The sequence below is a fragment of the Homalodisca vitripennis genome, chromosome 4 (genome assembly GCF_021130785.1).
Source record: "Homalodisca vitripennis isolate AUS2020 chromosome 4, UT_GWSS_2.1, whole genome shotgun sequence".
NCBI classification, from domain to species: domain Eukaryota; kingdom Metazoa; phylum Arthropoda; class Insecta; order Hemiptera; family Cicadellidae; genus Homalodisca; species Homalodisca vitripennis.
Window position 1 is genome coordinate 141,197,501 of NC_060210.1, and position 14,370 is coordinate 141,211,870.

The following is a 14,370-nucleotide window of genomic DNA, read 5'->3' on the forward strand; positions in this document are numbered from 1 at the left end:
TTGTTATTATAAAAAAGAACGGACAGAGAGACGAATTACAAAATTTTACTTTATTACCATGTATTATAATATTATACTTTATACAGAGTGTCCCACGAAGAGGTTTAAACGTTTAATTTTATATTACTTGCCCATTTATGCACCGAACATTTATAAACTCTACATAATTAATAAAGTAAGGTTTTAAAATATTCTGTGAAAATTGAAGCTCCCTAACAATATTGTAGAAACAAAATATTTTATCTATTATAAATCAGGGTTATTTAAATGTAAACCTTTCTTTGTTCATCTACTAAATTATGTATAATAATACAAAAATTTAATATTATTCTCATTAGTACGTCACAACCTCGATTTTAACATAATAATAAGCCGACATAAAAATCTACAAAACTAGTAATAAAAAAACAAGGCATTTAAAGGTAATCAATAATTGTTATTACCTAAAATCTAAAGATACTAAAGACAATACTTTTGATGCTGTTGTCACTAATAAAATATAATAGATATTAGAAACTTATATATCATCCTATCCATTGTAAGCAAACTTTTCTTTATTGCATCTCTTACAGTAGTTTAATGATCCATATCTAACCAGATTTAGTATAACTTAATATCAATAATTGTACTATGCAGGTAGCTGTAATAAATGTTGATGGCCATTGTAAGCATTTAAGTAATGAAAATGAATATTCCACGTTTTTATGGATATAAGAAGTTGTATTATTTGTAAAATTATGAAATATATATAAAGGTACATATTCTGAATTACTAGAAAATTAATTAAATGCTAGCAAGATTTTCAGAATACGTGTTTTATTTTGATCCAACAACGTTATATTATACTGCGTTCTGCTTTCACTTATTTTTAGTTTTATTTAAATGTCGCTCCAAATCCAAATATTATACTGTATGGCCTTATATAATATTTTATTCCTCAGTATAAATATTATATTTTAGTTTTAGGTCCTTTTTTTGTTACTAACATATTTGTATAAATTTTAAATCAGCTTATTTTTTATTTTTAAAATTAATGCATTCTGTAGTTTAATTCAAATTAAGACTTCTAGTTAGTTTTTCCTAATGTCTAATAACACCAATAGGTAGATATATAGTTTGTTAGAGAATGTGTCAAATTTAAGTGGATTATTCATTCAATCAAATCAATGAATCATAAACTACTTCACCTCGTTGCTCCGTCGTGTTTCAAAACAATCACCTTAAAACTTTACCAAGTACGAAATTAGCGAGAACATTTTACATAATATACTAATTTGAGGTGATGTTTAGTTTAAAAACTTCAACCTCTGCACTATATCTTTCCTTGCTTCTCTAGGACAGAGTTCTCATTACCTCTAAGAGATAAGTCACTAGGAAAAGTAATATAAAATATGTCTTCGCAACTAATATTTTCACGTTGCTCTAAGTCACGTTCCAAAGACCCCCTAGGGTTTCATCATCTGGAACTCACGTAAAAAGAAAAAAAATCTCGGAACCTCAGAGGTAACGTATGGTTAACAGTTTCCAAACTTCGCACTCTTCTTGTTTCATTATACCAGCTGGATCTCACGTTACCTCAAATATAAATATTATTAAAATAATTTTAAAATTTAAATTTTGGAAGAAATAAAATGTTTTATTAAAACCTTGTAACTTCCATCAAGCATAAAAAGAATATCTTCGCGTAGCTAAATACAAAATTATATGTTTGATTGCACTACAGACGAAAGGCGCATTAAGTTAAAGAAAACGGTATCTCTATTTTCTTCGTTTGAATATGCCATGAGCTCTTATTTATACAGATTAAAAATTATTTGCCAGTTACATACTTATCGATAAATATATTTTAAAAGTCTATGATCAGGGTCACCTTCTTTCCATAAAAACTTGGTTCAATACCTTTCTAAATTACGTGAACATGCACGAAAAGATATTTAATATACCGGAACCGAATTAAATATCTGTATTATTTTAGTAATATAACGCTTATACAATTATAATATGAACAATAAATATAATTTAAGATTTAATATAAAAACGTATCTCTGATTTTCATGTTGCCTGTTTAATAATTTTTAAAGAACTGTTTTATCAGTTTTAAAAAGTACAACGTTATAATTATTTCTGTTTATTTTTCCATCATAAAACCGTTTGTTTTGGATTGAACTAATGAATGTTCGCAAACAACAAGTACGAAATAGAAGTACGAGTTCTATAAATGCAGTTTATTTTGTTATTTTTAGGATTTTACGACGTTCCAGACTACCCTTAAAGGAGTATGTATGACAGTTATAAGGCGCTTTAAGTGGTTTTTAATAAATAATGCCAGTCAATATTTATATTTGTGGCTTAGGATATACAAGAAGACGTTTGGCTCCGTTGTGCTATACTCTTAAAACAAATCTTTCAAAAAGTTTTATTAATCCAGTCATTTTTTATGATTGTACAACAGCATCAATCTAGAATAATAAATAGCACCGGTATGTAAAAGATGTATAATGTGAATATAATCTCTTGTTACTGTTACTCTTGTCACCACGGTGCGTTGTACCCCCTTCGTGGTGCCAGTTCACCCCGGAAGAACGAACTCTCGCTCATTCAAAGAACAACAGTGGTAATTTCGCGGAAACTCTCAGGGAAATAGAGTATCGACAGGATTTTCCTGCTCTGGAGGATGACTGTTGGAGAAGGTGGAGGTCACTTATTGTTAAACGTTCTTGTTAACTTAAACTTGAGGGAGGAGGGTTGGTCATTTACCCTGTTTGAATGTAGGGGGTTGGAAAGAGCTAGTCTCACCTTCTTTCTATCGATCTTGACAAGAGATATTACTCAAAAGCGCTATCACTCAGGAAGTACGCACAGCGGTCCTTCTAGGACTAGAAGGAATTCTATCATGTAGGAATTCTAACTAGGACTAGGAATGAATTACTCCCAGTTTTCAGCAAAATTTTCGAAAAAAGCTTTTCTCAAACAATTTGAACACTTTCTTGATCGTTACGATGTTCTATGTCCCGAACAATTTGGGTTCAGGAAAAACAAGTCGACAATCGATGCTGCAACGAATCTCATTTACAATGTTGTCGAGGGCCTAGAGAGGCGAGAGCACGTGCTAAGCATATTCCTCGACCTCTCTAAAGCTTTTGACTGTGTGCGTCATGCAACACTGTTGCACCAGTTGTGGTCAAGTGGTATTCGGGGACTGCCGCACGATTGGATCTCGTCTTATTTGAAATATAGAGAGTATTAGAAAGTCGTATTTAGTAGAGTATTAGTAGAAAGTATTTTATCGCTTGGTACACTTAAATATTGCACACACTTTATCCTAGACAAACTTAAGTATATCTTATGTTCTTTTGACTTACCTGTTGAAGACCTCCACGCCTAGTGCAATAAACGAAGAAAGGACACCATGTTGGTTAACGTTTACGATATATAGTACTGACTTCTCACGCCTATAGTATCTCGGTGTATATTACAGGGTGGCCAGTGACAAACATATTAGACTCTTCAGGTGTGGAGAAAATTTACATTAGGGTAGAAATATATTTGGAGAGATCTGCTTTTGTTAAAAGGGTAATTGTTGACATGTTATAGCGAATGGAGTTTTAACTACAGTATACTAGTTATTTTTGTCAAGTGTCAAGATCTTTTAACACTAAGGTGTTACTGAAGGCCAAATAGAAATGGTTAATATGTTACTACATCCCATTTTGTTCCAGATGACGTGTGTCGGGATGATGGGGACAAGGCGTGGCGCTGCCGCAAAGCACGCGAGTGTGACGCCCTCTCGGAGCTCACCAGAAATGGAAAGGTGGTCACGTGTTCGCTGGCCAACCGCCACAACCCACTGGTCTGCTGCCCTCCTCTAACCTCCAACCACGTCAACCAGACTATCAGTCAACAGAGTCAGTAAAACTTAATATCTGGTTTAAACCTTATATTAATACGTTATCCGTTTAATAGGATCGTCCAGTTTCATTGGAGTTTCATCAATGTCTTCAGGATACCATTTTTAACAATATTAACTAAATGTATTTAACATTTACCAATTATTCAATACTGCTTATTATATTTATCAATGAAGCAACTCAATTCACTATTTATATTTTTAAAATTCTTAATATTTTTATCTAATCTTAATTTAATTTCCATATTTAACTTTCAAAATTTGGCCACAGTTATAATGCAACATTATAAATTTGAATATTATAACTGACTAACTGTTAATGCTAAAGTAATCTATAAGTTGGTGGCTCTTAACTATTTATTTTCCGTATTTAACATTGTTGGAATCTACTATTTATTTACATGTACTGTCCAATTGTCATAGAAAACAGCCTTATATTAGTATGTTCTATGATAACAAAACAAACATTTGTCCATATATAAAAACTCGGACTCGTTTAACAACATTTTATATACAGTAACGAAAAGTGATTTCAAGGGAGAATTATTACCCTTGAAATAAAAGTGAAAAGGATATATATATATATATATATATATATATATATATATATATATATATATATATATAATATTATATACATGTATATATTATATATATATATATATATTATATATATATACAAAACAAACGTTTGTAACTTTTACTTAGTTTAACAACAAAAATCTCAAACTGATGAATATCAATTAACAGTTAAATAACAAAGTATGTTATTCAAACCAATGTATTATACATAGAGTATTTGTATAAACTGTAGAACTACTAAATTAATATATTTTACATGGTAAATGTGTTAAACTAAAATTAATTCTATTACATGTTTTTGTCTACATTCCTTATTGCACTTATGTATGCGTTATGTTGGTAGAGTGCGAAGAGTACAAGGAGGCTGTGTGTCACCAGACATTACAGCCCAACAAGCGACTCCCCGGCGGGCCTCCTGATACGGTAAACTGTCAAAAACATTTGTTTAGTCCTTTATATATATATATATATATATATATATATATATATATATATTTATTTATTTATTTATTTATTGAAAACTAATTATTGTTTCAACCAAACACATAAAAGACTAGTCCGGCTTTTTTGTAATACGTGGGAGTGATAAAGAGGGTAATTTAGAGAAGCAAATCGAATTATTTTATTTAAAAACAATGATAATTTATTGCTAAAATCCAATTTTTTTTAGTTCACGCTGAATCGAAACAAAGCGTACATACTTGATTAGTTTAACATCTTTTGACTGAGGATTGCTCTTTAAGCGAGCTCGAAATATATCAACCGGAGTGAACCGGAAAACATATCATAAGTTAGATATGAAACCGATCAATAAGAGCCAAGACAATTATTTTTACCCCAAATTCAACAAGGCCTTCTACTTGTGCAAGGAATTGGATGATTAAATTAATAATGATAAATTAGTGTAGTGAGATAGGAAAATTAGGATTAATGTGAACGAGGATATAAGGAAACAAGAGAATTTATAGTTTATTCAATACGTATAATAAATTATAAGGAACTATTTGTACTAATGTATGTTGAATGAATGTTCTAAATACCATTAATTTGAGATTAATAATTAAATAGCACAGAAATATAACTTATATTTGAGTTAACTTACTGAGTGTATGGACAATTAATTGAAAAATACTACGTTTGAAATGTATCTCATATGTTCATGTCCTCAGGTGCTAGAAAGTACGTCACCTGTCACTAACGACACAGAAGAGGTACCGGATATGTTGACGGAGGCGGTAGAGGACAGTCTGCGCTTTCTGGTGGTATATGGCGGGGAGAATGCCTGGGCGGGAGAACATCCACACATGGTTAGTCGTTATTGTTATCTCCAAAGTACACATATAATACACCAAGAGGACCGGGGGTCCCACGAAGAGTTTTAAACGTTTTACTTTATATTACTTACCTATTTATCCACTGAATATTAACAATTAATTATAATGAATATAATATATTGAAGTTTATTCCACAGTAATTCAAATTTACAAAACATGTCAATAATGGAATATTACTAACCACTGTTACCAGTAATTGTGGCTAGTTAACAAATTTACAATACATAATAAATATAATAAAGTTGAGTTCAGTTCAGTATATCATTAAGGTTAACGTGCAGCTTTGCAGTGTTTGTGGCGTGTCTTGATGTGGTGGAGGCGAACATTAGATAACATAAGATAAGATAAGACAGTTAGAATTTTTTACAATGAACCTAGACTTAGCTTGTTTGCAATGGATACACTGTTTAAACTACGATTACAAAGTTCTTTGATTTTATATATAAAAGTACATAGTTTAATATTTAATACGAATACAAAGTCAAACAGATATAATGATACTTAATTAATCATACGTATAATTTTAACAAATATTTTCCTGTAAACAAGTAAGTTCTTTTTTATCTAAAAGCCATATTTTCAGTTTTTTTACATAAAATGTTTATATTTTCTATTTTTTTAATTTCAGTTGGTAACTTGTTAAAATACTCCGGTCCCAGATATAAGAATGATTGTTTTATTATAAACTTGTTTACTTTTGGTACCATGAATAATCTGAGTTTATTACTACACATATTATAGTGGCTCCTTGAGAACCCTCTGTTGCCACTTCTGAAATAAAAAGTCGAAATGTTTTAAAAGTGAACAAATAATGTTGTATAGGGAGGATGTTAAGGTTTTGGTAAGAGGAAATTAAGATTCTAATGTGGAATTTTTTAGAATAATGCGTAGAAACATATTCTGTGTTCTTCTCAAGTTGTCAATAACTGTCTTTGACCCACTTGCCCAACAGACAATGCCATACTGCAGTCTAGAGTGTATTAGTCCAAAATACAAACTACGCAGTAAGACAACGTCGCAAAAGTTTCTTAAAAATAAAACTTACGTAAGTTATATTTTATTTGATTTTGCAAAAGGTTTCCATGTGCTTTCCATGTTAGATTTTCATCAACATTTATACCTAGGTATTTAAAAGAGTTTACTTTTTCAATGGTTGCACAGTTACAGTTTAACATATTATTACAGGTATCGTTATGGTACCTTATTGGAAAACAGAAATCAAAAGTTTTGTGATAAAATTTATATATTTTGTTTTGTTTGTACTCAACATCATTTTATTTACTTCACACCATTGTTTAATAATATTAAGGTCGTGAGATATATGAGAGTAAAGGTTGTCTTTAATTTTATCAGAGTATTCAAAAGCAATATCATCTGCAAAAGCAAATATGTTGCCCTTAAAATCCTGATTCAGTAGAGCATTTATGGAAATAATGAATAGATTTGCCGCCAAAACAAAGCCCTGGGGCACTCCGTCCTTAACAACCTGGGGTGAACTTAAATGATTACTTATTCGCACTTGTTGGGTGCGACTCATGAGATAACTGGAGAACCAATTTAATGCTAGACCCTTATACCATTTGCCTCCATTTTTAAAAGTAAAATGTTATGATTTACAAAATCAAAAGCTTTTTTTAAGTCAACAAAAAGTGCAGATGTCTTACAACTGTTATTGAAGCTGTTGTATAATAATGAAACAAACTCAATTAGCGCATCTTTGGTTGACTTGCCTTGCGTAAAACCAAATTGCCTATTGCTTTGAAAGTATATTGTTTTTAGATATGTTATTAGTCTTTTTTCATGCAATTTTCAAAGATTTTTGAAACAACTGATAGCAGGCTAATAGACGTATGTTATCTAGACTGTGATAATTTTGTTTTTAAGCAGTGGAATAATAATGCCCTTTTTAGCGCCTTAGGAAAAACACCAGTTGAAAAACTTAAGTTGATTAAATGAGATAGTAAAGAAGCTGTTTTTTTTTTTTTTCAGATATTTGTTTCAGTAGCAGATACAATATTTGTTTTACATAGACTTTATAAATATTCTGTGTAAGTTTCAGCTCTCTAGCAATTGTAGAAAAAAATGGTAGCATTTTAAAAACTAGTATACTTTAAAAACAGTAAAAAACGGTATTTTTGGTTTTTTAAATTATTTATTGTCATATTCTTGAGAAAGAAAAAATTTCACTCAGAAAAATAGAACATTGCCTATTAAAATTCCTAGAATTACTTTCCAGAATTATTCAAACTGTAATCATTCCACAGCGACACACTGATAACAGCGTCTAACAAAATTAACCACAAGCTCTTACAATGAAATTCTCAGGTATCCGGAGAAGTTCGTCTTCAATTGATTGTTTTAATTTCTCCATTATTATTGAAGTTACGAGTATAAACTTGTTCCTTAAGTAACCCCATAGAAAGAAATCACACACAGCTAAATCTGGGGATCATCGAGGTGGCCAAACTAAAAAATTATTTCTACGACCAATCCAACGGCCATGAAGGTTGTCTTTTAGTAAAATCTTGACAAAATTTGAGAAAAAGGAGGAGCACCATGCTGATAGAAGGTTGCTTGATCCATTTCTAATTCCTTTTGATTTGAGTACAGTCTGTTTAAGAATGCGTGGATATAATAACAATTATGCCTATTTGCAGCACCATTGCGGTAGAAAGTGGAATCTTCTGAAAAACAAATTTGAGTATGCCAATTACGATTTAGCTTATGAAACTTAATGATACGATAACAAAATTCCACTTTCCTGTTATCAGTGTCACTGTAAATGGATTACAGTCCGAATCATTGTGGAATGTATTTGTAGGTTTTTTTAATAACTATGATCTAATTTTCTGATTGAAATGCTTTATTTTTTTAAATATGACAATAAATAATTTAACATTACCAAAAATACTGTTTTTTACTGTTTGTAAAGTATAGTTTTTCAAAATGCCACCATTTTGTTTTACTAATTGCTAGAGAGCTACAATTTTCACAGAATATTTTTAAAACATATTAATTGAATTGTGTAGAGTTGGAAACTTCGGTGTATAAATGGGCAAGTAATATAAATTATCAAACGTTCAAACCTCTTCGTGGGACACTCGGTATAATATAAACTGTATATACTGAAGATTATACGAATAATATATTTTTAGCTTACACTCCAGAAATAGTGGGAATTGATTAAAATCTATCCATAGTGATACAGTCACATGTATAAGGCAACTGTAAGGTAAACATGCGACTACAGGAAAGCGATGTACAATTAAATTAAAGTATAAACAATAATGCTTCATATACATATTACATTTTTCTCTACGGCCATCGATTTCAGCTAGCCAGTGATGTAGTGCCAACTGATATTATACAGTTAAACATAAATATATTAAATTCCTAAGGCTGACGACAGAAGACATGAGATGAAGCAGCAAACAAATATACGATACACTTTAGTATGGCATATTCGCAGTGGATGTCATGGATGTGTGGTCGCTTTCTTATCAGCGAGAGATTCGTGCTGAGTGCAGCTCACTATTCTGAGCTGAAAGGGCTGTAAGTTAAGTTTTTACATACTGTGTATGAGTTGATATAATTACAGGCATTGGTTGGATTTGGACCAGAAATCAGAATATCATGGCTGTGTGGTGGCTCTCTTATCAGTAAGAGATTCGTGCTGAGTGCAGCTCACTATTCTGAGCTGAAAGGGCTGTTAGTTAAGTTTTTACATACTGTGTATGAGTTGTTATAATTACAGGCATTGGTTGGATTTGGACCAGAAATCAGAATATCATGGCTGTGTGGTGGCTCTCTTATCAGTAAGAGATTCGTGATGAGTGCAGCTCACTGTTTAAAGCTGAAAGGGCTGTAAGTTAAGTTTTTACATATTGTGTGATATGAGTTGATATAATTACAGGCATTGGTTGGATTTGGACCAGAAATCAGAATATCATGGCTGTGTGGTGGCTCTCTTATCAGTAAGAGATTCGTGATGAGTGCAGCTCACTGTTTAGAGCTGAAAGGGCTGTAAGTTAAGTTTTTACATATTGTGTATGAGTTGATATAATTACAGGCATTGGTTGGATTTGGACCAGAAATCAGAATATTATGGAGGTGTGGTGGCTCTCTTATCAGTAAGAGATTCGTGATGAGTGCAGCTCACTGTTTAGAGCTGAAGGGACTGTAAGTTAAGTTTTTACATATTGTGTGATATGAGTTGATATAATTACAGGCATCGGTTGGATTTGGACCGGAAATCAGAATATTATGGAGGTGTGGTGGCTCTCTTATCAGTAAGAGATTCGTGATGAGTGCAGCTCACTGTTTAGAGCTGAAGGGGCTGTAAGTTAAGTTTTTACATATTGTGTGATATGAGTTGATATAATTACAGGCATTGGTTGGATTTGGACCAGAAATCAGAATATTATGGAGTTGTGGTGGCTCTCTTATCAGTAAGAGATTCGTGATGAGTGCAGCTCACTGTTTAGAGCTGAAGGGGCTGTAAGTTAAGTTTTTACATATTGTGTGATATGAGTTGATATAATTACAGGCATCGGTTGGATTTGGACCAGAAATCAGAATATTATGGAGGTGTGGTGGCTCTCTTATCAGTAAGAGATTCGTGATGAGTGCAGCTCACTGTTTAGAGCTGAAGGGGCTGTAAGTTACGTTTTTACATATTGTGTTATATGAGTTGATATAATTACAGGCATCGGTTGGATTTGGACCAGAAATCAGAATATTATGGAGGTGTGGTGGCTCTCTTATCAGTAAGAGATTCGTGATGAGTGCAGCCCACTGTTCTGAGCCAGAAGGGCTGTAAGTTATTTCTGTACATATTCTTTTAACTTTAGTCTTTTTAGTGATGACCTTGAATTGTTTGCTTTTTTATCTTGATAGTACAGGTGACATCTTTAACAATGAATTGAGATTATAATAGTAAAACACACATATTAACCATAATGTTAGATGATTGATTTATGTATAAGTAATAAACAATCGTTAATTACTGCAGAACAACTTTAAATAATGCTAATTATAATTAAATTTTCTGTTTTAACCGGTGCATAAATATCTTTGCAGTACTGGTTCTATTGTTTAAGAGATAATGATAGCTGCAATTAGTGGCCTAGATTAGTTGCGCCACATATGTGTACTCCCCGACCGGCTGTGTGAAATGTGACGGCAGCCATATCTTTATTTATAAGGCACAAAAAGTAATATATGATTTCTTGATACATGAAAAGTGATGTATTATTTTATATGAAGTAAAGACTTTATTTCAGCGAACAAAGCCGTCTCTTGGTATCTACCAACTATCTTTTGAGCATTTGCTATTGTGAACCATCACTTAGGCACAACTTGATATGTTTATTTAATAATCCTTTATAACAATTACATATTCCAATACATGATCGTTGCTTTGTTTTGATAATCAAAAATGTATTTCAAACTGTACTATTTGCAGTAGTGTAATTGCTTATACATAATACATAAGTGACCCTTTATGTAAAGGTTATCTACAAATAGCTAGTTATCCTATATATTAACTATAAATAGTTGACTTTGCATTCATCTACATTACATATTGTAACTTACAAAAGTTGACTCATTTTACAGAGGGAAGGCTCGGTGGGTATTGCTGGGAGCTATAGACATCAGATATAAGGACGGCCCTATGCGGCAGCAGTTCCAGATAGTAGAACATCACGTACACAAAGATTACCGCAGTCATCTTCTGTACAACGACATCGTGCTGTTCCGACTGGACAGGGACGTTCAGTTCACGAGGTTCGTGGCGCCTGCGTGTCTCTATCAGGGACTGACTGAGCCCGAGGGAAGGGCAGTGGTCACCGGGTGGGGCCGCAACCATTCGGGTGGGTTCCTTATCAGTCATTGGTTCCTTAAAACTATTCGAGAGATTCAAGAATCATCTAAATTCAGTTGTCACAAAAGAAACAGACGACACAATTTCGAGAAGGCTTAGTTGTACCTTAATAATTACAGAACAATTGTGAAAACGAAGTTAAAATTAAAGGTTAATAATCTTGAATTTTTAAAGTTTGTATAGATTAGGTTTAAATTTTACGGGTTTTAAACAATTTTACATTAAATGGAAAGATTTACTTTCCACTTTAAAACATAGTACTTTAAAGGTCTTAACATCTTTCCATATATTTTCAGAAAACTATCTCTCTTTGTATTTTCTATTTTTAAGGTTGAACTTGGTTGATAAGTTATGAATTTAGCACCAATGTTTAATATTTTAAAATTGTTTAAAAAATTATGTTCGATGTTATATTTATTTGCTTTTTTACTCTCATTTTAAAATATATATCAGTGAAAAAATAAATACGTCCAATTAGTGCCAAAACACTTAATTTCCAGTTTCTTCCCGAGAAACGTCGAAAAGAAATTGGGATATAGTAATAATGCTTTTATTGTTTTTTTATGTTTCCAGCTGGCCCTACTATGCCAGTTCTACAAAAGGCAACCCTTTCCTTTCTGCCACCAGAAATTTGTAAGGAGAGAGTGGGAGTTGATACGGAGTATCCGGAAGGTATTCACTCACCTTCACAGTTCTGCGCCTGGGAATACGGCAAGGATACCTGCAAGGTAATTATTCGTTAAATATAAAATTGGACGGAATATGTAACATAAATAGAAGGATGGAACATGTGGAGAGCTCGATGTCATTGAAATATTTTCTTAAGAGACAAATGAAGAAAATATATATTTTTTAAACAGTAAAACGTGCCAGCAAAGGCACATTTTAAAACGCTACAATTCATACTATTTGATAAAGTGTAAATACTTACAAATAATTAAAATGTAACTAAATATATATATATAAATAAATTACGCGTCTATGGTAAAGCATATAATTATATAATACGTTTTTACAATAACCAAGTTTCACCACCAATAAATGTTTATTCGTATGAGAGGATATATTGGGTTACTTTTGGTTTGATACTAAACATTTTCTTATCGAATATCATTTTATAGATACTCCTAAAGTTGAAGAAACATTAGGTTCCTAATTTAAGTTTGTCATTGTATACAATTTTCCATCTACAAAACGTTCTTGCGTTGTTACTAGAGGGATAATAGGTTTGTAATATAAGGACACTAGATGAATAGAAAAGGGAGCTTCAGCATTTGGAGCATAAAATATGATTGGACACGGAGAGTAGGAGAAATTGTGGTGATTTCCTTCCATGGCCATCACTGACTGACTGCATACATATAGAGCCACTGAGACCATGAGTGTTCGTTCGTTCTTTTAGTCTTGTGTAACATGTTGTCACGGGAATTTCCTCCACTGACATCAGAGGTCAAGGGATATCATGTTGACCATGTACAGTTCAAGTACTTCATTCTTGAATACTTTCCTTATGGAACATCGCTTCAAATAATTTTTTAAGTTAAGCAAATATAATTATTCAGAGTGAATCCAAGAGCATCGGGTTTCTGGAAACCATTACCGGTAATTGTTTATTTACATAAATGCATTATTACGTATAACCGAAACTAACATAAACACAATTGCTGAAGTTGTCAAACAAATAAATATTGCAGAACTCCTATATATTTTATAAATAGACTTATAACTGTCAATGAATAAAAGATTTAGTTTTACATGATTTGCATACGTAAACATAAACACCCAAAGTTGAGTATGAGACTTGTCTTAGAATAAAAATAGATTTGATCAAGAAAATTAAGCGAGAAGCTAATAGAACGTTGATAACGTAAGTATGATTTCCAGGCTGACTCAGGTGGCCCATTGGTGAGGGCCGAAAAGGACAGCTGCCTCGCCGAACAAGTCGGCATTACGTCATTCGGACCTGTTCGATGTGGAGAATCTGAAATTCCCGGCACTTACGTCAGAGTGGCGTACTTCTTGCCTTGGATAGAATCTATCGTCTGGCCTTCGCCTTAATAGAGTCTATAGTCATTAATTTTACTGTTTTTCGTCTTCCATGTAGTATATATTTTATGTTCATTATACATTTCTTATATTGTTGTTTATTTTATGTTTGTTTGACCAAATCCACTGTTTTATAAAATGCAATATTCATAAAAAATATGTATAATAGAAATATAGGTACATGTCTATAACACGGCTAATACACTTAATTGTAATAGTCTTCTCTTTTATAAATACCATTTCATAGAGGTTTCTTTCACAGAGTTAATTTTTTCTATGAATCTACGTCTTTACAACTAATAAAGACTTAGTATGCATTGAAACCAAAATATCATGTTTTGAACATACAACTAATTGGTTTAGAGAACTTTTAGTTGTAGGTTTTATTACTTTAAATGAGATGATTTACTACATCGACAAATAATAAATTTTCATAAACTTTTAGTTAAATATTACCTTTAAGTTCTTAAACTCTATGTTGTTGATTGTACGAGTATTTAGTAAGCATTCTTTTATACAAAGCAATCAAGAACATTAACAAACAATTGAACACTTTTTTGACTAAATTATTTTTAGAAATCTGCACATTGTATTTCTCTGTAGGCCACAAGTTACGA

At 32.0% G+C, this 14,370-nt stretch overlaps 1 protein-coding gene across 1 annotated transcript in view; it reads left to right on the top strand.

The window, feature by feature from the left end:
• The window catches only part of LOC124361212 (serine protease snake-like), a 28,356-nt gene extending 14,502 nt beyond the window's left edge, over positions 1 to 13,854 (top strand). The window contains exons 3-9 of the mRNA XM_046815253.1: positions 3,720 to 3,905; positions 4,833 to 4,912; positions 5,659 to 5,796; positions 10,529 to 10,638; positions 11,440 to 11,696; positions 12,281 to 12,435; positions 13,592 to 13,854. Coding sequence (XP_046671209.1) covers positions 3,720 to 3,905; positions 4,833 to 4,912; positions 5,659 to 5,796; positions 10,529 to 10,638; positions 11,440 to 11,696; positions 12,281 to 12,435; positions 13,592 to 13,765 — 1,100 coding nt within the window. The 3' untranslated portion in view covers positions 13,766 to 13,854. The remainder of the gene's footprint in view (positions 1 to 3,719; positions 3,906 to 4,832; positions 4,913 to 5,658; positions 5,797 to 10,528; positions 10,639 to 11,439; positions 11,697 to 12,280; positions 12,436 to 13,591) is intronic.
• Positions 13,855 to 14,370: the final 516 nt, after the last annotated feature.